This window comes from Archocentrus centrarchus, chromosome 15 (assembly GCF_007364275.1).
Source record: "Archocentrus centrarchus isolate MPI-CPG fArcCen1 chromosome 15, fArcCen1, whole genome shotgun sequence".
NCBI classification, from domain to species: domain Eukaryota; kingdom Metazoa; phylum Chordata; class Actinopteri; order Cichliformes; family Cichlidae; genus Archocentrus; species Archocentrus centrarchus.
In genome coordinates, this window is record NC_044360.1 from 21,172,839 (window position 1) to 21,195,841 (window position 23,003).

Sequence of the window (23,003 nt, forward strand, 5' to 3'; positions counted from 1 at the left end):
TGTTCTAGGTTAGGATTGAGCTCAGTGAAATGGGTGATTGTTGGTTCCCACGCTTCCAGGTCAGTTTGTGTGTGTTTTTCATGATTCTGTGCTTCTCTCTTCATGCCATCACCCTCATCATCAAATCATCACTGAAATAATCACCATTATGATACCTGTATTATCACCACAGGCCAACAAAAAGTATAATAAAAAAAAAAATCATGTGTATCATGCATATCAACATTACATTGGCAATCCCTTTTGAAAAAAACAAACAAACAAAACCTCTTGTGTGTTTTTATGGCGATCAGTCTCTGGGTTCTTGTTACAGTACAAGGGTAAAGTGCCCCCCACACTTCTGTTTCTCAGCTTCCTCTACCTGGAATTACTTGTCTCTGCTAATCTGTTGTTCATGATACCCAGAGCGCCAACCCCCCCAGAGAAACCATTATGGCGTGAGCTGCCACAAACTGTCCTGGGATATCCATTGGCAGACTCAGACAGCTGCTTCTGCATGATGGCCAGTGACACCTTGCTAGAGGCTGCCAGGTCTTTCATTGAGATCATCTCCCCTGATAATCTACGCCCCTCAGTGTCACTATCACAAGGTCCATCTGAGTCGGGCGGCTGACCAAACCGACCCTGGCGACCCTTGGAGCCCGGGCGGATGGCATTTCGCCTGGCCAGGAAGGCATTAGCCTTATTGCAGCGCTGGCAAAACAAGCAGCTCATTTTCTCCAGCATCCAGTTGAGCACCTGCTTGATGACAATAGAAATAACATTGAATAGTGAGTAGATGCAGCACACACCCATTAGCATGAAAAAGAAGTTGGCCACCCTATAGAGGCTTTGGTATTCGTAAGCTGCGCTCTGGCTGCTGACAAAGTCCCCAAAGCCAATGGTGCTGAAGGTGACAAAGCAGAAGTAGAGAGAGTCTAAGTAAGCCCAGCCCTCCACGGGTGTATACATGGCTGACGCACAGCAGGAGATGGTGATGGCTGAGAGGCCGAGTATCAGCATTACATGGTACACCGAGGGCTTCCATCCTGGGAGGGAGTATGCTGAGAAGTTATGGCGGATGCCTGGTGGGAGCAGACCGCTGTTCCTGATTCGCCTCTCCCTCACAGCCTTCATCACCACAGCCAGAAGTGTGATGATGCGCTCCAGGAAGAGGTTAAAGAAGAGGATGGTGGCGGCACAGCCCAGAAGCCCATAAAAGATCAGGAAAACTTTGCCTGCAATTGTCACAGGCGTTGTCATCCCAAAACCTGCAGACACAGAAAAGGCATCACACATTTAGTCACGCATCAGAGGTCACGACCAGATTTTCACCTATGAGATGTTTTCAGTTTCCTCGCAAGAAGTGAGCTTCAGACCAGGGAAATGATGTGTGAAAGTAAAACAATCTCAAATCTAAAAGAGGATTAAATGAGGCTTGAATCATACTTCTAAACATTTTGCCTAGTAATTAAAATGATGTAAAGCCGGGGATTAGTTGTGTACACACAAATGATGTACAGAAAACGCTGACTGATGATTTGAGACGATGCTGATATGAGAATGTAAGCTTTTTACTGGAAGATTAGTTTCTGCAAAGTCATATAACGGACAGAGGAAATCTGTGAGAACCGTGTTTCGCAGTTTATCCAATATTAAATACATGCAGATATTTAATGTACTAATTATATTTTTAATAATTAATGGCTCAATTAAAAAAGAAGCAGTCAAAAAGTCTTGATTCTGTATATACTGTATATATATGATTTTTGCTGTGAGTGAGAGTGCAAAAATCAACAACTTAGAAGGATGTTGAGAAGAGGATGCCAGGAATAAGCTGAGTTAAGCCATCTGAATATGCCCCCCCCAGCAGCATAGTCTGGCTTCCTGCTATCTCCTGATTTCTTAGTCACTTTGAGAGAGCGTTCAAGCTGAGGAAGTGGTTATTAGAGCAGAGGAGGGAGAGAAGACGAGACGATGTTTATGGATTCTGCTGCGCATTGAAGGAGCAGTTCTCAAACCGGAGTGTCACAGGTTTGGCTCAGATGTTAACATGTGCTGAGCGTCTGGGGATGAGTATGCCATTGTTTCCCATCAGGTCAAATAATATCATAAATTCTCACGGCACTCTAACTGTCTCTACTGCCAAAGGGGAAGGGTGGATCTAATTAAGAAAAACAATCATTTAACTCGCTCTCTTCAATTAAAATGAGAGGGAAAATAAATGGTTTATAGCAGAGGTTGATGTCTGTATGAAATGTCCTCAATATCCATCTAACAGCCTATTTTAAATCAAAAGTATATGACCGACATATGTCTATTACTAGAGCCGCTTCATGGCTGAAAACCACATATTCACTAAATCTCGCTGTGGATCCAATTTCTCCTTCTGGCTTCGTTTCCAAATGCTGGTTTATGGCTTATGTGAATTTTTAAGTGCCAAACATACTCTAAAACAGCCAGTACAGAAATACTACGTACTGTGAAAGCTTCAGCAGGACGCCATCTGCAGGAGACCTGTTACACACACGCTCCTCCTCTGACGGCTGGTTTTTCATGTGCAAATTTTCTGCACATATATGTATGTATGTTAAGTGGTTATTTGTATGAATGCTTGTGACGCTCTCCCCAAGGCCAAATTGAGCACACACACACACACACACACACACACACACACACACACACACACACACACACACACACACATGCACACACACAGTGTCGAAGCCCTTATCTACAGAACAGCAGATGTTATGTTTGTCAACAAATAAAATCGTGCTGAAAGATCAAGCAGTTCACTTTCAGGCCAAGGTTAATTGATTTTTCCATCATGGCAAACCTCATTCACAATCTTCTCAGTGCATTAGGGCAGCGCTTTCCCTCCCTTTTCCCACCAACCATCCTTGTCAGGTAATAAATGGCATCAATATCCAGACAATACTTCCTTTATGATAGCGAAAATGGATTTTTTGACCTTATCTCTAGCACTGAAAACCACTCTCATGCCGGTTTGCTGTTGACACGACGGCTCATTTAGATCAAGACTGATTGATTTAGATTGCTTTATAGACAACAGGAAATATAACCCCCACATGTCCACACATGAACACTTTATGGCCTCTTAACAAACGCACAGACTATGTAGGTTTTCATTCCAGACATAAAATGATCTGCTTTTGTGATCACAGCAAAGTTCAAGTAACATACATGGAGGCAACGCTTGGGCAGCAGAAAGGTGAGGGGCAGCGATTACCCAAATTAAGCCCTTCAGTGAAATCCTATTTCAGCGTTTCATAGTTAATTAATTAGCAGTCCAAGTCTCTCTAACTGAACTGAATCATAGGGAAAACAGATTACATCTTCTCAGGGCACACAGAGACAGTCTTCTGCACCGTCTCTCATTACCAAGTAAATTACCTAAGAGAGGAAAAGGCACCAGGCATCGATTCAGTGTAGCATTTCAGAGCCATTACTCCAGACTACTGTGTCAGGATGCATTAGGGAAAACAGAACAATATTAGAAACCAAAATGCAGGAGAGCCAAAACCAAAGATGCAAACTCTGTTTCACCTTTATTCTCAAAGACTTCTTCATTTATACTTTAATACTCTTAAAAGAAGTCAAGTCCTCATACCAGTGATCCTGCTGACTTTAGTGAAAACATTAATTTTACCACTCTGTCTGAGTCGAGACAACTCATTTAACTCGGCCGAACTTGATAAGGCAGGAAATCATATGTGTGCAAATCCAATTCAGCTGGAGCCCTCCGAGAATACTTATTCATTAACATTAAATAAAGTATGCTCAACTCAACATAGAAAATGATGTTACGCTCTAATGACTAATGATGCTTACCCACATAATTAGACACTAGCGATTCAACCAGAAAGAAAATGATGGAAATGGCGCCATTAGTATCCATTAATTACCATTTGACAGTTTTAAGAGAAGAAGAAGAAGATGATCTAATGATTATCTGACTGGGGAAATGAAATAGGGGAAATGCAGAAATAAATTGCCACTGGACTGCAGTGAATTCGTCCTTTTATCACTAAGAGTTGAGTGTAAATCCCAGCTGACACAGTTTAGACTGAGCAGCTTTCATTGCAGTCCAACGGCAAGAGTTCATTAAGTCCCACAGTAAAGTTAGGCCCTAAACAAACAGCACACACAACTGCGACTGATTTCAATAGATATATTGATGGAGTTCATGAATGCTCTGCACTTAACTTGATTCACTTAGTAGTCTGCTCGCCTCTAAACAGAAATCAATCATCATTTTTTACACTAAAGAGCCACTCTAAAACATTTAACAGGCATTTCATTATCTGGAGAGATCGCTGCACAAAGGAGTTAATAGCAGCTATTACAGTAAATAACACTGCACTGTTCAATCGCTCTTCAGCTCAGTCAAGATAAGATGAAATGTGCTATTCAATAACAGTTTGTGTAGTGAAACAATGAGGCATAAGCATACAGATGTATTCACTAAAGTGTTATTGCGACAGAGTAGAGGCCATTTTACAGGTGGAGATGAGGCTGGAAATGTTCTGTGTTTTGGTTGTTGCCAAAATTACATCAAAAGATCAAAGCTAACAATCAGTCTGCCTCACAATACTTTGCAGCTTTCTTATACTGTCTGTGGCACTCACACCAAAGATTCAAGCTGCAATATATATATATATATATATATATATATATATATATATATATATTTTTTTTTTTTTTTTTATGGCTCTAATGACTATAATTTCAAAGGCTCTGTTTATCTGGGGAAACCTACAGATAATTATTTCCTAACTCTGCAGTTCCTCTCAGCTATATGGAGTTTCAGTGCATGACTATGAAAGTTTTGTCCATAGCAAACTCAGGTGTTTGTGGCTCAGAAGGTGGAGGATGGCATCTTATATTTGGAAAGTCAATTGTTTGATCCCCAGCGCCTCTGGTCCAAAAATCAAAGTGTCCTTGGACTAGGTACTGAACCCCAAATTCTCCCCAAAGCATCCAGTGATGTGTGAGTGTGTGCATGGCAAATAAAATGTTTAGTGGCAAATAAATAAAATGCTTTTAGAATGTGTAAGTGAATGTGGCTTGTAGTGTAAAAGTGCTTTAAATGCCCAGTAAGAATAGAAAAACATTATAAAAGCACCAGTCCAATTACAAATAAATGTTGTAATCCACAGACTCCACCCTCAACAGTAACTGGAGACCAAAAATAGAGCTAAAAGAAGATGAAATGTGCAGTGAATCCCTTCATTTGACGCTTTGATCCTGCAGAATTCTGTCAGCCACGTTTAAATAACACGTTTAGGTGGGTAAAGATGCGATGCAGGGGGCAGTGTAAATTGCTTTGAGAGGTAGGGGTGACTGTGTCAATTAATCACACTAAGGCACAAGATTACAGCTGGGTATTCTGATATCACTTACATATTAAATTACCATTGAATGTGTTTCAGTGATGAAAACTTTACTGTGATGTGTGAGACAGTTTTATTCTGAGTCTTTCAGATGCGACACAGATGGTGTTGGTTTGTCTGTGAGCAAGTAAAGAACAAATATGTCATGGTCGCTGTAGCAGGCAGGCAGAGGCAGACCCCAAATGCAGGACTCAACACAGTGAACTGAACTTAAATAAGGTTTATTGAAAATATAACAACTGGTACAAAATAAACTGGGCTGGACAGAAGCCAAAACTAAAACTAAGGAACCATGGAATGGGAAGTCACACAACCAGGATCCACAACACAACAACACAATGAAGAACAGAGGAAAAACTGAGGACTTAAATACACACACTAGGTAATCAGGGCAAGAGGAAACAGCAGGGCACAACAAATGAAACTAATAACACAGGGGAAGCAAAACTAAACACAAAGTACAGGGAATGCGAGACTGTCAAAATAAAACGGGAAGTAACCTAACAAGGTACACGCAGACTTGACAACAGGGAGGACTGGCACACAGAGGAAAATAAACAGGGACCAAGGCAAGAGAGAAACACAGACACGGGACAGAGACACAGACTAGACACAACACTGGGAATAAAACTCAGAACGAAAACACAGGAGGTCAGAGACATGACAAAAGGACAAAACAGACACAAGAACTCAGACACAGGGGAGACAGGGACAAAGGGAACTAGGAAATCAAAAGGTAACAATAATGAATAACGAGACAGGAACTGAGATGAAGAACAAACTGGGAACATGACTCAGTGAAAACAAAACCTAAACACAAAACAGTGGGCACACGGCCTGGGACATGACAAAATATTACAGCAGCATTCAAAGTGGGAGGCTGACTTACTGTACAAATTTTATCTGCAATCCACAAGTAGCAAGGCTCAGATTTGCCTTGTTTTAGGATAATATTGCTGTTTTAATGCTTGCACAACAATAAAAATACTTTAAACTTGCTTGAAGCTATTGGAATTGAGGGAAAGAAGAATTTCCTAAGAATCTATATTTCTTGTTGGCGCTCATCACATAAAGACAAATACTTAAGATTGTTTCTATAACTTTAGACTCTCTTAGTCCTCCTTACAGAGGTCCTGGGGATCTTATAAGAATGGTGAAACTATTTTCTGGAGGACTGATTGGTCAGCAGGAGGTGGTTTTGCAGGTGCTGATAACCTGCTACAGGGCAGGTTAGATCTGCAGCATAAATTACTGTGGCAATTTACTCAGGGTAAAAAGTGAACCACCTACTTAACAGTGAAAAAACAAGGTTAACTCTCTTGTTTGCTTACTTAGCCTGAAATCCAGCTCCACAGCACAGGCTTGAACCTCAATTTTTGTCTGTTAGGACCAGTTTATTAGCGTCACTGCAAATGGCACTGTCATCCTGTAAGAGTTGACTCACATCAGGATAGAAATCTTTCATTATATTATAAGGATGATCAGTCAGAACAACACTGTATCAATTCGCAGACACTCTTGGTCAGTTCAGGTTTGTCCTATAATTTGTCACCTGTGTGTGTGTGTGTGTGTGTGTGTGTGTGTGTGTGTGTGTGTGTGTGTGTGTGTGTGTGTGTGTGTGTGTGTGTGTGTGTGTGTGTGTGTGATTTATGTACATTAATTCTGATGGAAAACAGCCTAGATACAAATAGAAACTGGAAACATTATCTAGTTGTCAATTTAAAGAAAATGAAGGTGGAATAATCTAATCAATACATGGTGTGTGCAGTACAGCACACCTTGGTGCTTGCGTCAGATTTAATCAAAGCCCACTTTAAACTTTTATGAAACAAAGTTTCCAGAAAAAGGGATATTGATTCAATTTATGGGAAAAAAAGCCTCACAAAGCTGAGCAGTCACCACAAAGCTGAGTGCATTTGAGTCTTATGTTACAATCAGTCTGCACAGACCCAGGGAAGGTTAGGTAAGGTCAGAATTAATTGACTGCACCAAAATGGATACACAAGAAACAATACAAGGCAAATATAAAATAAAGCCAATTCAAGTGGGTAAAAGATCCTACTGGATATCCGCAGGAGAATAAGGGGCAGCTAAAACCACTGTACATTCACTTTTCTTTCTATGTAGCATTGCCTCTGAAGGTCATTATCGTCCCACACAAATCCTTGAAGCCTTTAAAACAGACAAATATTCAATATGTGACTGTTTTGCAACACAAAAATCTTGCCCTGGCATCCTACTGCCCCATGTCTCCAATTAATACGCTTAAAAAAAAAGTGCTCTCAGTCAAAGCAACTGTTCTCCACTAGTGGGAACAGTCCTACATTTGCCTGATAAGAGCTGCAGCAGAAAATGTCATGCATGCCCGTCCCTCTGATGACTCTGTTTCTGTGACAAACAGGAAATCATTAGTCACGGGCGCAGCGTAGTGGGGGTCTGCGGAGAGGACAGAGGGCCGAGGAAGCAGCAGCGTGGCCAGACCTGAGACATCATCACCACACCATCTGCTGAGGAGCTGCCAACATTACTGGCAGACTGGAATAACAGGAATGTTCACACTGTGCTGCCAGCTTTACAAAAAGCAGATGATGGAATGGATGGAATGCCAAGTTTTGCTTGAGATGTGGCTACGTTGTTGTATCTGTTGACTGCATGCACAAATTAAACAACTACAGTATTATATATAAATACATATATAAACCCAAGCCAGTGTGCCTGAAGCAAAACAATGTGGATTTGAATTTCACACCCACATACTTTATAGGCAGTGCATTAATGGTATCTGTTCTTCATGTCAAAGCATTGTTAAGGAGTGGTTTGTGCTACACTATTAAGGAGATAATGAGAAATATTGGACTGACATTATCTGAAAGAAGCCTTTGGGTCATTAAAGCGGGTCGATGTAGTTTGCGCAAATAATTTATACACACTGTAAGAATCTATACAACATAAAACAAACCTGAGCACAACCTGTATTATTTTTTTTCCATTTTTATAATTAGATTGGCTTCTTTATAACTGAATTTGGCCTCGCTTTTTATATTGTGTCCCAGCAGTTAATTCACTGGCAAAAAGAACCAGGAGGACTGACGACTCCACTGTAGTTTATATTGATTTGTTGTCAAAAGAAAGAAAGAAAGAAAAAGAAGCTGCGTTCTGTTTGGATCCATGGCGCATTTATTCTTTTGTGTTCAGTTTTCGATCGGTTTTTCATCTCTACAGCATGTTAAAAGATCTGAAAAAAGAAACTGGTAGCGAAGTCAGGGCTTGAATAAGGAAAATCAAATCAAGATTCATGTGGCTACAGCGTTTATTTGCAAACAGGAATGGAGATTTTGTCTCTTCTCATGGCTGAGAAGTCCATCTCTCATCAGTTTAACAGCGTCTGACTATGGATCTAAAGGCTATGTCCTCATGCTTCCTATTATCTTGCACTGTGCGCACTGTAAATATTTGAATAAAGTCTACACAAAACTCTAATGTTTAAGTTCGCAAAGTAAACACACCTGTCCAAGAGGAGCACTACAACATTCAGCATGATAAGCCTGCATGTTCAGCTCATTTTCATTGTGTCAAAGTGTCATTTTGTCAGTGTTGTCTCATGAAAAGATATACTTAAATATCTGCAGAAATGTGAGGGGTGTACTCACTTTTGTGATGCACTGTAATTAAATGCATTTGATCATCAGTACCTGGCTGCCATTTACCCTCTTAATTCCAATGGGAGTAGTAAGAGGGTAATTAATTTTTCACACACGGCTTCTGCATTTTGGCTTAATTTTTGTTAAATAAATAACAACACAGTGCAATATGTCACATTTTGTAGTTCATCGGAGGTCGTATTTACCTAATCTTAAGACCTATTAAGGACCAGATGATGTGTAATTATGTCCTGTAATGTAAAACCTCAGAACTGAAAGAGGGTGTACTTTCCTTTTACCGTGACTATAAATCACACTGTATGTGCATTTTTCTTTGCTCTACTTTAGATTTTATAAACACAGCAAGCTTAATGCTTGGGGTCAAAAATTCAGTTTAATGACTTATTCTTTTCTGCTAATGTGAAAACACAACTCCCTGAAATTTTAGGCTCTGCAGCTGCAATAATGATGTTGGATCATATACAGAGAAACCACAGAAAGCTCAGAGAAACGATGAATGAACGCGCCGCTGCTCACAATTAAGTAATGTTTTACTTTCTATTACACAAATGTGCCCGCTGTGAGTCTGAGACTGGCTGACTCTGCCACAGGCTGCCAGCTCAGAGGTAACAGAAGAATTTGTGAATGCTGGCATGAGGACAGAATATATTCAGCTGCATCTTATCCTGGTTTGATTTCAAGGGTAATAATTCTTTCATTATTAGAAAAAAAAAAAAAAGTGTGCCAAATTAGTATTTAGGTGTCAACAAACTGAAAAATTTCATGCTAGAGAGAAGGTCTGTTTATTGACTTCAGTGGATTATGATGGCTGGCAAAAATATACACCCATCAGCTCAGCGCAAGGTGATGCAAATAAGCTACAGTCAAATGAGCTGGTGGTTAGTGTAGGTGCTCATTTAGCATATATTTAAGGACAGTGTTTGCCCTAATTCAGATTATGTGGTCATTTATTCATCTTTTAATCCAATACTAACTGAATAAAGCTGATGCTCAGAATTAATGCTTTCATTGTGTTAGCTCTGTTTAGTTCCTCAAAGTGAAAGTGATCAAATTTTAGAGAATTGATTCCAAATCTGACAGTTATTCAAACACATTCACATTAAATAATATTCCAGTGCGTGTGTTTCTTTTTTTTTGTCTAAGTGCTGTCCTTCCTTTCTCTCTGCTCTTACACAAGCAGCCCGTCCTTTACACCAACAGACAAATGGATGGCTGCCAAATCACAGTGCTCACCAACTTGCTGTTAGCTTATTAACACTGATAACTATTTATATACATGACCCCAAGATGCAGATGAATGTTCTGCTCGTGTAGAAATAGAATTTATTTTTTTTTGTTTTTACCCTAGAATGTTAAACACCCACGTGAAACACTAATGTGAGAGTGATAGTGGTACAAAACTCACATTAGTGTTCTAGGGTTAAAGCATCATACCTGCACTGAAAGTGGGTGCCTTATTTTATTGCATCAAAGATTGCTAACCTTACAAAAAATTTCAAGAGGCAGACTTTTCTGCTTATTGTGAAGTTTTGAACTCTCATAGCTGCAAGTCAGCAGTGACTCTGATGCTTCCCAGTGGGTTGCCAGATAAACTGGCAATGATCAAAATACCAGGTTAAAAAAAAAAACAAGAAAAAAAATGAAATGACAGTGAAAGGAAAGGGCAGAAGGCTGCAGAGTGCAAAGAGTTTCATCTTCTCAGTGCTCTGTTGCTGCAAAGAGCAGAATCAGTGAAATGCTAATCAGCTTGAGGAAGATGAAGCCCAGCAAATTTGCTGTGTCCTCTAAAATGATCTTGGTATCACTTGGCCATGATGGTTTACGTCTGTGAGTTACTGTATGTAGGCGAGTACACCCCTTAGCAAGTCAGGGCAGATTTATGACCTGCTGCGACAGAGCACAGAGGTGCGTACAGCCATTCTGTACAGCAGCAATTAACTATGATGGAGATTTATTGAAGCTTAGGCTTCCCAGTAGGTTTGCCATATACCACACACACACAAACACACACATGTATTTCTACTTCACCAGGAAGCACCCTGGACGAATAGGATCTGAGAGTGAGAGACTGAGCTGAAGGGATAAAACAAATGAATGCAAGCAGCTATTTGTTATTTTTATTTTGGTTGTTACTTTGCTGCCAATGTAACTGTCATAATATTTAAAAAATCAAATCAAATCAAAACCCAAGCTCAACCCTTCTCTGCTTAGCAGTTGCAGACCGATCTCAAAATTACCATTTATTTCTAAAGTTTTAGGAAAAGTTGTGGCTAAGCAGCTTACAGCATTCTCGATAAATTTCAGTCTGGCTTCTGTAGAACAGCTCTTCTCAGAGCCTCCTGTGACATCTTGACGCACAGTGATGCAGGAGAATGTTCTGTTTGCAGATTTTGCTAATGTTGGGCCTGACCTCTGCCTTTGACACTGTTGACTAGCATATTATGATCAATAGGCTGAGATACTTGGTGGGTGCTTCAGGGTCTCCTTTGGAGTGGTTTTCTTCACATCTGTCAGAATTATGTTTTCTATGGCTGCTTCTATGTGCAGCTCCTTTTCCACTTCTCTTGCCTACGGTGTGCCACAAGGTTCTGTTTTGGGGCCCTTATTGCTTTTGTTACATCTGCTCCCTCATCAGCACATTTTGAGGACTTCTAAGGACATATTACTGCTACACAGATTACATTCAGCTGCATCTCTTTTAAGCCCCAAGAGGTTTTTAAGTTACAGAGCTTGCATAGGTCTTAGACTCTGGATGATCATTTTCTGCAGTTTAATGAGAAACTAGAACTCCTTGTTTGTGCCCCTTGACAAATTTATGCCTAAAGTAATGGAAACTCTAGGTCCCCTTGCCCCTTAACCTTGTGGGAACTTTTGACCCAGCTTTTTCTTTGAATACTCATGTTAAATCTCTGGTTTGCTTTTGCTTCTATCATTTAAGAATTTGTCAAGTTGAGTTCCAATGTGTCACGCTCTGAATTGGAGATAGTTGCTCATGCCTTTATTTCAACACATTTGGATCATTTTTATTCACAGTTCACTTGTCCAAACAAAACCTCCCTGGAACGCCTCCAGGTTGTTCAGAACACTTCTGTGAGGCTTCTGACTAAGTCCTCTAAGGACTCACATGTCACACCGTTGATAATTCAGATGCACTGGCTCGCTGTTAACTCTACTTTAAGATTCTGGTTTTGACTTCTAGTTCTCTGCATGGACAAGTATTGGTATATACCAGTGAACTTTTACATCCTTACATCCCCAGCAGATCACTGAGGTCATGTGATCAAGGCCTACTGGCTGTGCATCATACAATGCTGAGACAGAGCTTTTGCAGCAGTGGCTCCCAGACTCTTTCTCTCACAGACCTTGAAAAATGTGGAATTAGTGGTCTCCTTTTAAAAAGCAGCTAAAAACACTCATCTTTTTAAACTTGCTTTTGGGTAACTTTTGTTTTCATGTTCCAGCATTTTTGTTGTGAAGCACTTTGTGATATTTTGGTGCTATATAAATAAAATTTTACTTACTTTACTTTGCACCTTTTTGTCATTTATTCATTTTTAATTAACAAGTTATACATTCAGTTAGCAGTTTGTCCAGCATGTTGCACACGCTGTTCTTTTACCTTTGAAACTCAATAATATACACTGAGAATGGGTCATCTAGGGTGACAAACATACTCAAAGCTGGAGTTACATCCTCTAACTACTCTTTCCTATTCTAATAGGCTTTGCTATAGTTTAAAGCCTGGATCATGGATTCTCACCTTACTCAGTCTCTCTTTGTGATCTGCCAGACCAAAAGGCACTGCCTTAGGCCTCGGGTTGCACCACACCACCTGCTTGAGTCAACAACAGTCAGGAATTAGCCACTGCACCTTCAGTTCATCCAAATCAGGTCCAGCAACCACCTGGCCTCTTGACCACCTCTGCAATAACTGATGGGTGCTGCAGTCAGATGCTGTGTAACAGCCGTCCACATCCACATGCCTCCTTCATTTACAGAACAACCACACAGGCCTCTGTATATGTTGGTACCTTATTATCTTGTATGCCAGAGAACAAAAAATACAATATTGATCAAAGATCCCAGTTGCATGTGAAAAAATGTTGAATTTTGCAAACATTGGCTGATGCACAATGGGCTAGGGACCCCTCTCTGCCTGACACACTTACAGGTTCTACACCCGCTTTGAGGACCCCACCACCAGACTCAACCCAAAACCCAGAGAAGAGCCCCTCAGTGTGACCCCAGCAGAGGTGAGGAGGATTCTACAGAGGATTAAACCTCGCAAATCTACTGGCCCAGATAACATCCCTGGGCAGGTGATAAGGGACTGTGTAGACCAACTCTCTGGGGTGTTGGCGGACATTTTCAATTCCTCCCTCACTCAAGCAGCTGTCCCCACCTGCTTGAAGGCTGCCACCATCATTCTGGTCCCCAAGAGCTCCACAGTGACAGGCCTTAATGGCTATCGGCCAGTAGCTCTCACCCTGATAGTCATGAAGTGCTTCAAAAGACTGGTTATGGTCAACATCAAGGACACCATCGATGTCACTGTGGACACTGTGGACCCACACCAATATGCATACCAGTCCACGGAGGACGCCATCTCCTCTGTGGTTCACACTGCCCTCTCCGACCTGGAGTGTAAGGACTCCAGGTCTTTGTATGCTTTGTGTGCTCTTTGTGGACTTCAACACCATCGTTCCACAGAACCTGGTGCACAAACTGTTCACACTTGGACCTCCTCCTGCCCCATCATCCTCAGCACTGGCCCTCACCCTGCCCACATATGACTGCTCAGCAAAACACCCTGGCTGTCATATTGTGAAGTTTGCATGATGCAAGATGCATCGCTAACAACGATGAGTCTGGCTACAGGCAGGAGGTGGAACACCTGGAGGGTTGGTGCAGAGAACAATCTGTGCAAAAATGTGGCAAAAACAAAGGAGATGATCATGGACTTCAGAAGAGTCAGACACCCCCTCCTACCCCTGAACATTGGAGGATCTGCGGTGGAAGTGGTCCCCAGGTACAGGTACTTGGCCGTTCACCTAAGTACTGACCTCACCTGGGGCAACAACACTTCCAGTCTTGTCAGGAAAGCACACCAGCACCTCTACTTCCTCAGGGGACTGAGGCGTGCTGGACTCGGGAGCTCAATCTTCTCCTCATTCTACAGATGTGTGGTGGAGAGCATCCTGGGCTCCTACATCACTGTGTGGCACGGAAGCTGCTCTGCAGCAGAGAAGAAAGCTCTGCAGATGGTGGTGAAGGCTGCACAGAGGACTGTTTGAGTCAGCTTCTCCACCACCACTGACATTTACACTGCCAGATGCAGCAAAAGGGCCAATTGCATCCAGAAGGACCCCACACACCCAGCACACACACTTTTGTTCCACTCCCCTCAGGTAGGAGGCTGAGGAGCATTAAGAACAGGACCACCAGACTGAGGAACAGCTTCTTCCCTGAAGCTGTAAGACTGTTGAACTCTGGTGGGGCTGTGTGGCTGCATTGCCCTCCCTCCATCAATCCTTGCATACACTCATGCTGTTGTTATTGCACAATCATCACTGCTGTGGCACCAAATGACAATCAAGAATCCTTGAATCCTTGAATATTAGTGATCGGCTAACTGATTTTTATTTAGCTTTTTATATTGTGCAAACTGGCTCACTGTCGTCCTGTGAAGACTACTAGGAGATTTAAGTAGAACAGAGCTATTAGTGATATTATTAACAACACTGTATAGGAAGGCAAAATGAGTGCTGTAAATAAAGTGAAAACCTTCCTCAACCTATAACCCACTCTTGCACATGATTGGGACTGAAAACTGTAAGCTTGAAAATGAAAATTATATGGAAATTATATTATATGGAGTTAGAGGCTTCAGTAGTCTGCGCCTCATCTCTGCTTGAAGCTAGAAGCCACGTTTTTACTTCAATTTAGTGATCAAACTAATCTTCCAAACGCTTGTAATCATTTTTTGCTTGTCATCACAAGACTCTCTCCCCCCATTTCTTTATAATAAAATGCTTCTTAAGGCAGCTTTAAGGCAAAAATGAGGTATATTGCTCTCCAATCTCATTGTACATCCTGTATAATGACAATAAAGGCATTCTATTCTATTCTATTCTATTCTATTCTATTCTATTCTATTCTATAATTTACACAAAATCACATGGAAGTCCTGTGCAGTTGTGTTACACTTTAGCTTTACTTAATCCCTAGTGAGATACTTTTTGTGTCTGGACTAGCTAAAAAAGACCCCAATGCCTTTCATGTGACTGAGGGCCCCCCTGTTTCCCATTTTTAAATGCGACATAAATTAAATAAAACAGAATGCAATGATCTGCATCTCTCAAAGACCCATATTTGATTCACAATAGAATATAAGAAACATTTCAGATGTCTAAACTGAGAAAGTGTACCATTATAAATGAAAGATAAGGTCATTTTTAATTTGATGGCAGCATCAAAAATGTTGGAAGAGAGGGGATGCTGCATGTTTATCCCTCTTCTTTCAACAACAGTTCCTAAATGTCTGGGAACTGAGGAGAGCAGCTGCTGGACTTTTATGAAAGGAATTATGTCCCATTCTTGTTTGATAGAGGATTTTGAGTGTTCCACAGTCCTTCTTTGTTATATTTTCATTTCATCTGGGCCGGATGTTTTCAGCTGGTGAAAGATCTGGACTGCAGACACCTGAGTTCTTCATCTACAAAGCCATGCTGTTTTTATAACTTCAGTACTCCCTGGCTGGATGGTCACTCTCCTCTTTAGTCTGTAGTGCGTGATGGCCATGTTTTCAGTGATTTTTCAATGAATTTAAAATTTTGATTAATCCAACCACAGACCACTTTGCTTCAGTCCATTTTAAATGAGCTTTGGCTGAGAGAAGACGATGTTGCTTCTCGCTCATGTTCCCATATGGCTTCTTCTTTTTATGTTGAGGAACATTATTCTGAAATTGTTACACAATTTGTAGAAGCAGTTTATTTTTTGCAGCTTGGTGAGCCTCTGCCCATCTTTTCTTCAGACTCTGCCTCTCTAAGATTGAGGCATCCATCCATTCATCCATTTTCATCTGCTTATCCAATTCCCTCTGTTACTGAATTATTGCCAATTAACCTAATTAGTTGCAAAATGTTCCTCCAGCTGTTTCTTTTAGTATCACTTACTTTTCAAGGCTTTTTGCTGCCCCACTCCCAACTTTTACAAAATGTGTCGTTGCCATCAAATTCAAACTGAGATAATACTTTTCATGAAATGGTAAAATGTCTCAGCTTAAACATTTGATGTTTTCTGTGTTACATTTTGAATAAAATCTGGGTTTTTGAGACTCCACATAGCAACCCAACTTTTTTTTTTTTTTTTTTTTGTAGAATTGGGGTTGTAAATAAAAACAAATGAGAGCACAGCGTTTGAAGCAGAAGCTGTCCACAGCAGTACGATATGAGACTGACGTTAGGAGGGAATCAACAATGCTGAAGTGAGAGACAGACAACGAGAACAACTTGGAACATTGCTGTGCAGTGATTTTGCTTTCACAGACTGCAAACCTTTCCCACCTACCTCCCAAAGGCACATTCATAACATACACCAACAGTAACAACAACACAGATGGTTTTGTCCCAGCAAGGCAGCGCCGAGCGGTTAATCTAAATGAGAACACGACATCAAAGCAAAAACACAGCCTGCCTTCAGGAATCCACACACTCTATCATGTGACATTTCACACTGCTTAAATGCCAAGCGCACGCTTCACCAGACTGAAGTGACATTGTCTTATAACCTCAGAGGCACACGAATTACAGCGCAGCACACTACAGAACAAATGTGGTTTGCAGTTCTCGTCCACATACGCGGGGCCTTGGTCAGAGAGGCCTTAGTCACACAAACCTCACAAGTGTGACTCACTGAGACTCGATGAGACTGCCAAATTAGCACTTTTTAAATTGGCACAAGAAGACGAGGAGAATAATACCCTCTAAGTCATTAGGCCTAATTGTCTACTAACACTTCAGAAATGCAGAAGAGGACATAGAGATTATAATGTTTCTAAATCTTTTCTTACATTGATCATTACATAACAAGCTTGTAGTTTTCTTGAGTTAACTTTTTTTTTTTAATCAACACCTACTTGTGATACAAATATGTCAGAATAGATTTGATTGCTTTTTGATCAGATCTCTGGTTTATGAGATTACAAAATGATTATATTTAAAATAATGAGTGTAAAAAAACAAAACAAAACAACAAAACCTGTCCCTCTGCAGTGGAGGCATTAAGTCAGAGCTGCTGCTCATTAACAGGAATCAGTTATCGCTCTGCTGGGCTGAATACATTGTGATTTCTCAGATACTTTTTTGGTGTTGACTTTCAGAAAAGTTGGCAGAGTAATGCATATTCACACACTGCTTAACAGAACAAGTATTATGCCATGGGATTTATGAAATAGAGTCAAAATATGACTATAAACACAATCTCAGAAACTCTGCTGAACCAACTTTGCAGTCCAATTCTGCAAAGTGACTCTGTGAAGTTTGCATGTTCCTCCTGTGCCTACGTGGGTTTCCTCCTGATGCTCCACCTTACTCCCGTAGTGCAAAGACATGGAAGCTATTTTAAGTGGTGATTCTAATATGACGATGGATGTGAGGTAGATAAAGTGCTTGAAGTCCCGGGAATAAAGCCCTGTGTGAATGTATGGTGGCCCATAAGGCTAGAAATCTGCTATATAAATGTAAATACGTTACGTGACAACCTTTATATAACTGAATGCCTAACACTCTGTGGCAAATATTACTTGACTGTGACATTAAATAGCCTTCGTCAATTAGTTAAAAGAGTACTATTTGGCTTGTTGAGGACAGCAGGAGATGCTGTAAACATGACATTCACACATTATAGTGGAGCTAATTTACAAATCCATCAACCAGTGTTTGCACTCATGTTTTAATTTCCCAGTCAAACTAAGTCCGGTAGTGACTCTTCTTTAAGCTCTGTTTTGTTCTCTGTCAACTGCTGAGGGAACGACCTCCCCTTAAGCTGTTATGTGATTTAATGTGCTCACCAGCTAATCTCTAACTTCGTCTGTCTACTGTTTAGAGCTGGACATTTAGTGTACTGCACAAGGGGGTTCTTTGCTAATTAACAGCTGGCAGGAAACAATGAAATGAGACTCTCAGTAAGACTGAGACTAAAAGACTGAAAGATCTAAGAGCTAAAAGTGGCTAAAGCCCATGAAAAGTTGGAAACCATAGATTTATGCAGTATCTCTCTCTGTGTTTGACATGGGCGTCTTCTTTCATATTACACATATAAATCTGATCACGGCTAGGGCAGAAATGTTGATTAAAGCAACTTTAAGTTACATTTTGAGAGGTGCTCTCAATGCAATCTGGCACAGAAAAATCAAATAGCACACAGTTTGTTCAGTACCAATCTTAGTGTGTCATCATAACATTACAGTAACCTTTAAGCAATTAGATTAATGATAACAATTTGTTTTGAGGATTACATTTCATCTCAGTGGTTTGTAATGGAAGAGATGATGAATGTATCCTGATGGAAGGGCACCTTGTCATCTTGCTGTTCTGTGCAGCCAGGGTCAAGCAGAATTATGTCTTATCTTAGCCCTGCCCACCTCTGACAAGTCTCCTAATTTTGCAAGTTTTAAGCAGGTTCAGCTGGGCCTCATTTAAAGGAAAAAAAAACAACCAACCAAAAAAAAAAAAAACCCAGAACCCCCCCCCCGCATGTGGCTCTTTTCTGTGCTGTTTCTTAAACTGTACTGTTTGCCTTGTCTGCCTTTGTGGCCTCTCTGAGTGGGTGGACATGAGTGTGATGGAGCAAGATGCTGCAGTGGCTGCCAGGAGCAGGACAGAGTTTATCCCCAGGAATAAATAGTGCAGAACACAATCCAAATTTGCAGCTGAATGTTACGTTAGAGACTGGTGAACAACTAACAGTCTTAACTTGCTTTATCACGCCCAACAAGTTAAAAGTTATCGAAGTAAATGATTCTCTACATTTGATGCTTGATTCCCTTGTGAGCACATTAAAAGTGACTAAGCATTTCTCCCAAATGCCATTATAGCTACTTAAAACGAGACATACAGACCCTCAAAAGACTACAGAGAGCTGCCCTAATTGGCAGTTAGCATCTATCAATCAGCACTGAAGGCTATAAATAGCATTTTAGAGATGAAACTCTTGTGTCCTCCTTAGTGTGAGTGCAAACTGTAAAGGCATAACCAGAAATATGGGGCAATACAATGCAACCAACAGAAGAAGGCTGAAAAAAACTCTTTTGAGTTCAGTAGCTTACAGCTTTGCTTCCACATTACTGCACTTGGCCCTGGCTGTGCATGATCTGTGCATTCCCACTCATCGTACAGAAACTCCACACATAGAAAAAAGAACCAAACAGTTCTTTTCAAACTCATAATAGAAAAGGTAATAACGGAACTTGTTTGTAGTTGGAGTTCACCTGTCAAACATTTTAGAGAAGTCTAAAGCCTTTTGGGCCTTATCTAGACATCATTACACATCTGTATGTAAAACAGGTAGTCTTAACATTGGTCACTATATCAAGCACAGCACTAATTCAGCCAGACCGAGAAGTCAAGCTCAGCTGCTGTAAGCTGTTTTCAGTTCCAGCCCACATTAGGTGATGGATCAAATTGGCAAATCTCATATGGGGCGTGCTATTTAAGCCACTTTAACCTGCCTGTGCAATGCAGGCCACTTTGCAGCCACCTCCACCCCAGCTCATGCTATTTTAGATTTAATCATTGTCTTATCTGTTGTCATTGATGTCTGCTTCATTCTGTGCTTACAGTCTAAAGCAAAAGCTTTAGATAGGCAGCAGTTATTTACATAAGGCCTTTTTTTCATCTTAGTTTTTGGACTATTTTACTCAAAACCAAAAAATTCCAGCTGGAAAAAAAAGAAATCAGAGGGTCACCAATTTGAAGCTTCCTGTTAGGAACTCCAGAGATTTCAGTCTGGGCCAACATGGTGAATGATTGTCAAATAGCTGATTTTGTTGCTTTTGTTCAGACTACACTTTAGAAAAAGCTATAATGCAACCCACATTTACTGCAGCTTTTCCAGAAATTCCAAAACAACACAACGCACGTAGCACCGATGGCCAGTGAACCGAGCCAAATCCCCGGGTAAAGAAATGCATCATGTGGTCACGGCTTTACTTTCATTCTTCAAAGTGATGCTGTGGAGGCACATCAAGGGAAGCAAAGAGTCACTGCTGATTTGAAGCCTCTGCCACAGCAGAGTCAGAGGCGGGAAGTGCTTGGGAGGAAAGTCTAGAGTGCACAGGGGGATGCCGCTCTGATAAAGAGTTGTGTGGGGAGGCCCCACAATCCCTTTTATATCACCGTCTCACAAGCATGTAGAAAAAGTAGCACACAAGCCAGAGGGTTGGGCGGGGGGTAGAGATCAAAGGAGGATGAAATGCTACACAGAAATCCATGCAAACACATGAAAAAAGGAAAATATTGTAGAAAGAATCACAACATCACTCTTTCCCCCCTTTTTTCCCCCCAAGATGCTGAGTCAGTTTTTATCATCAGCCTGTTGGGTAAAGAGAGCGATGCAGTTTGACAACCGGAGTACAAAGGATTTCAACCTGCCACAGACATGTACACAAACACAGCTGCTGTGGTTCCCTCCCATGACTCGGTGAGCTGAGTGCTCGGGTTCCCTGAGTGCACTGTGTTTGTGCATTTGTGTATCTGAGAGCAGGAGGAGGAAAGACTAATGAAGCTCTCCTGACAGGCCTACAGTAAATAAAGTTGTGACAGGTTGTCTGCTCATGTGGATCAACTTCCCTTATCACTCCCTTTGCCACACTATTCAATTAAAAGGAGGTACTGGAGAGGTGTCACATACAGTATGTATTTGTTTGTTTGTTTAGGCCAAGGTCAGAGACAGACAGCTGTTGGAGTGTGTTCATTTGCTTGCTCGCATTCACTCAATCATTTACTCACTGAACGCTGTAGCTCAGCTTTATCTGTCTGGGGTGTGTGGTGATGGTGGTAAGGTGAGGGGTAGGTGTGCATGATTGGACGGGGTGTTGGAGCCCATCAGGCATGCAGTGCACCACAGTATTGGCCCTCGGGGTGCCCTGGGGGGGACACTTGCTCTTTTCTGACCTATTGCACAAGTAAATGTTAAATGGGGGGGGTGGATGAGCAGAAGGGGCTTCTCATTGACATTCCTGTTGGTTTGAACAGAAATGCGGCCAAAAAAAAAAAGCGCTACACCCATGGGTGCTGTCCTATAGCCAGGGATGAATGTGCCATTCCAAATGGCAGGCAAGCCAGATGCCATCCCAAGTGCCAAAGTCCCTTACAGCCAAAATGTACCACATGACGGGAAAGAAAAACACAACAATTTTGATCTTTTATTCAGTATGTAAGCCAGTGGAATGAAAGCCACCCCAGGAAAGTGGCTCCAGCTCATGTGACATCCACAATGAAAGCAATGATATCAATATTTACCATCTATAAATCTAAAAATGAAACATCTCTAATCCAATCAGGATATTTAGACTCTAATAGTGTTTACTGTCTTCATGGCATGAGCTGACCAGCATCCCCGGAATTTCTTCATCTTCTTCTTTTTTTAATACAAAGCTTTATGTGGGCTTAGCTACATATGGTTTTATATGGAATCGCTTAATACGTGTTTTCCAACATGTATGGTGTTCAGAGAAAAACATGCTACATGCTGCAACCAAATGGATCAAAAGGTCAGGGAATTCAGTGAATACTGCAGAGATCACCCACCTATAGTCGACACCACAGTTCCAACAAAATAAAAAGCCCCTGTAAAATCCCATCTTGGCCTCAGAGCATCAGCCCGGATCCCGGCGGCGATTGCAGCCTCATACTCCCGCAGGAAGGAGTTCAGGTCCTGCAGGCTTATGTTGAAGGTCTCACTGAAGTTGAGGAGCGTCCCGTTCCAGCGTCCGTGAGCCCGCAGCTCCGAGGGCCTCTCTATGGCTGAGAAGACCGCAGCGCCGCACAGCAGGTACACTATAATGAGGATGGCGAGCAACACGAAGCGGCCGTTGTCCTCGTTGAGGTGCAGGGAGCGGCAGCCTTGCAGTCGCTGGCCAGGCATCATCCAAATTTCAGCACCACTCGCGCGTCGGACAGCGACAAGCTCCACATCAGAGACGGCATTCACTCGTTTGCAGGTATCCTCTGGAAGTCACTGTCCTGTTCTGTCGTTGCACTTCTACGGGCAACAATTCCTTTTCCACCACGTTGTTTCATTGTAGTTGTGAAGTGATATCATTTGTAGCTTAAAACCACAAAGAACGCCCCACTTGTGGATTTAAGTCTATACATCCATCAAAGAGTTAATGAAAAAAGCTGCAGTTTTATGATACATAGATTTTTTTTTTTCTTGTGGCAATGCAGTTGGTGTGAAGTGGACTGCAGCTTAAATCCAACCGGGCGCGCTTCTTTGAGCAAAAGCAAGCGGTAGTATCCACCGGGTCCCCTGCACCAAAATGATTCCCCACAGAAAATCACAGTGACGCTTTCAATTCTGCAAGTTACAAATTAGTGCGTCTCAAAAAAAAAAATAAATAAAAAATAGCACGTCCCTGCTGACAAATAAAGTCTTCCATTCTCACAAAGGCTTGTTCTAGAGAAGAGCGGAGCTGTCGCCTAAATGTGGACATTGTAGCAGCACAGTGCATCCCATCAGCAGCGCATATGGTGAAATCTCTCTTCGAATCGAGGGCTTTGCAGTTGGCTGAAGATAAGCAGTATCCCCGTACGTCCGTAGTTGAGGTAGTCTTCAGATATCAGGATTTACATTTTCACTCCAGTGCAGCCGTTATCTTGTGCCATGCGCACTGTGGCTACTCGCTGGAAACTCACTTTCTGCATAGTGGGCGCAAATGCAG

At 41.5% G+C, this 23,003-nt stretch overlaps 1 protein-coding gene across 1 annotated transcript; it reads right to left on the reverse strand.

Moving 5' to 3' along the window:
* Positions 1–357: 357 nt before the first annotated feature.
* Positions 358–22,210, reverse strand: kcnk12 (potassium channel, subfamily K, member 12). Its single transcript, XM_030748670.1, has 2 exons — positions 21,871–22,210; positions 358–1,250 (listed from the first exon to the last, which is right to left on the reverse strand). The coding sequence occupies exons 1-2, from the start codon at positions 22,208–22,210 to the stop codon at positions 358–360; spliced, it is 1,233 nt and encodes a 410-aa protein (XP_030604530.1).
* Between the last annotated feature and the right edge of the window lie 793 nt (positions 22,211–23,003).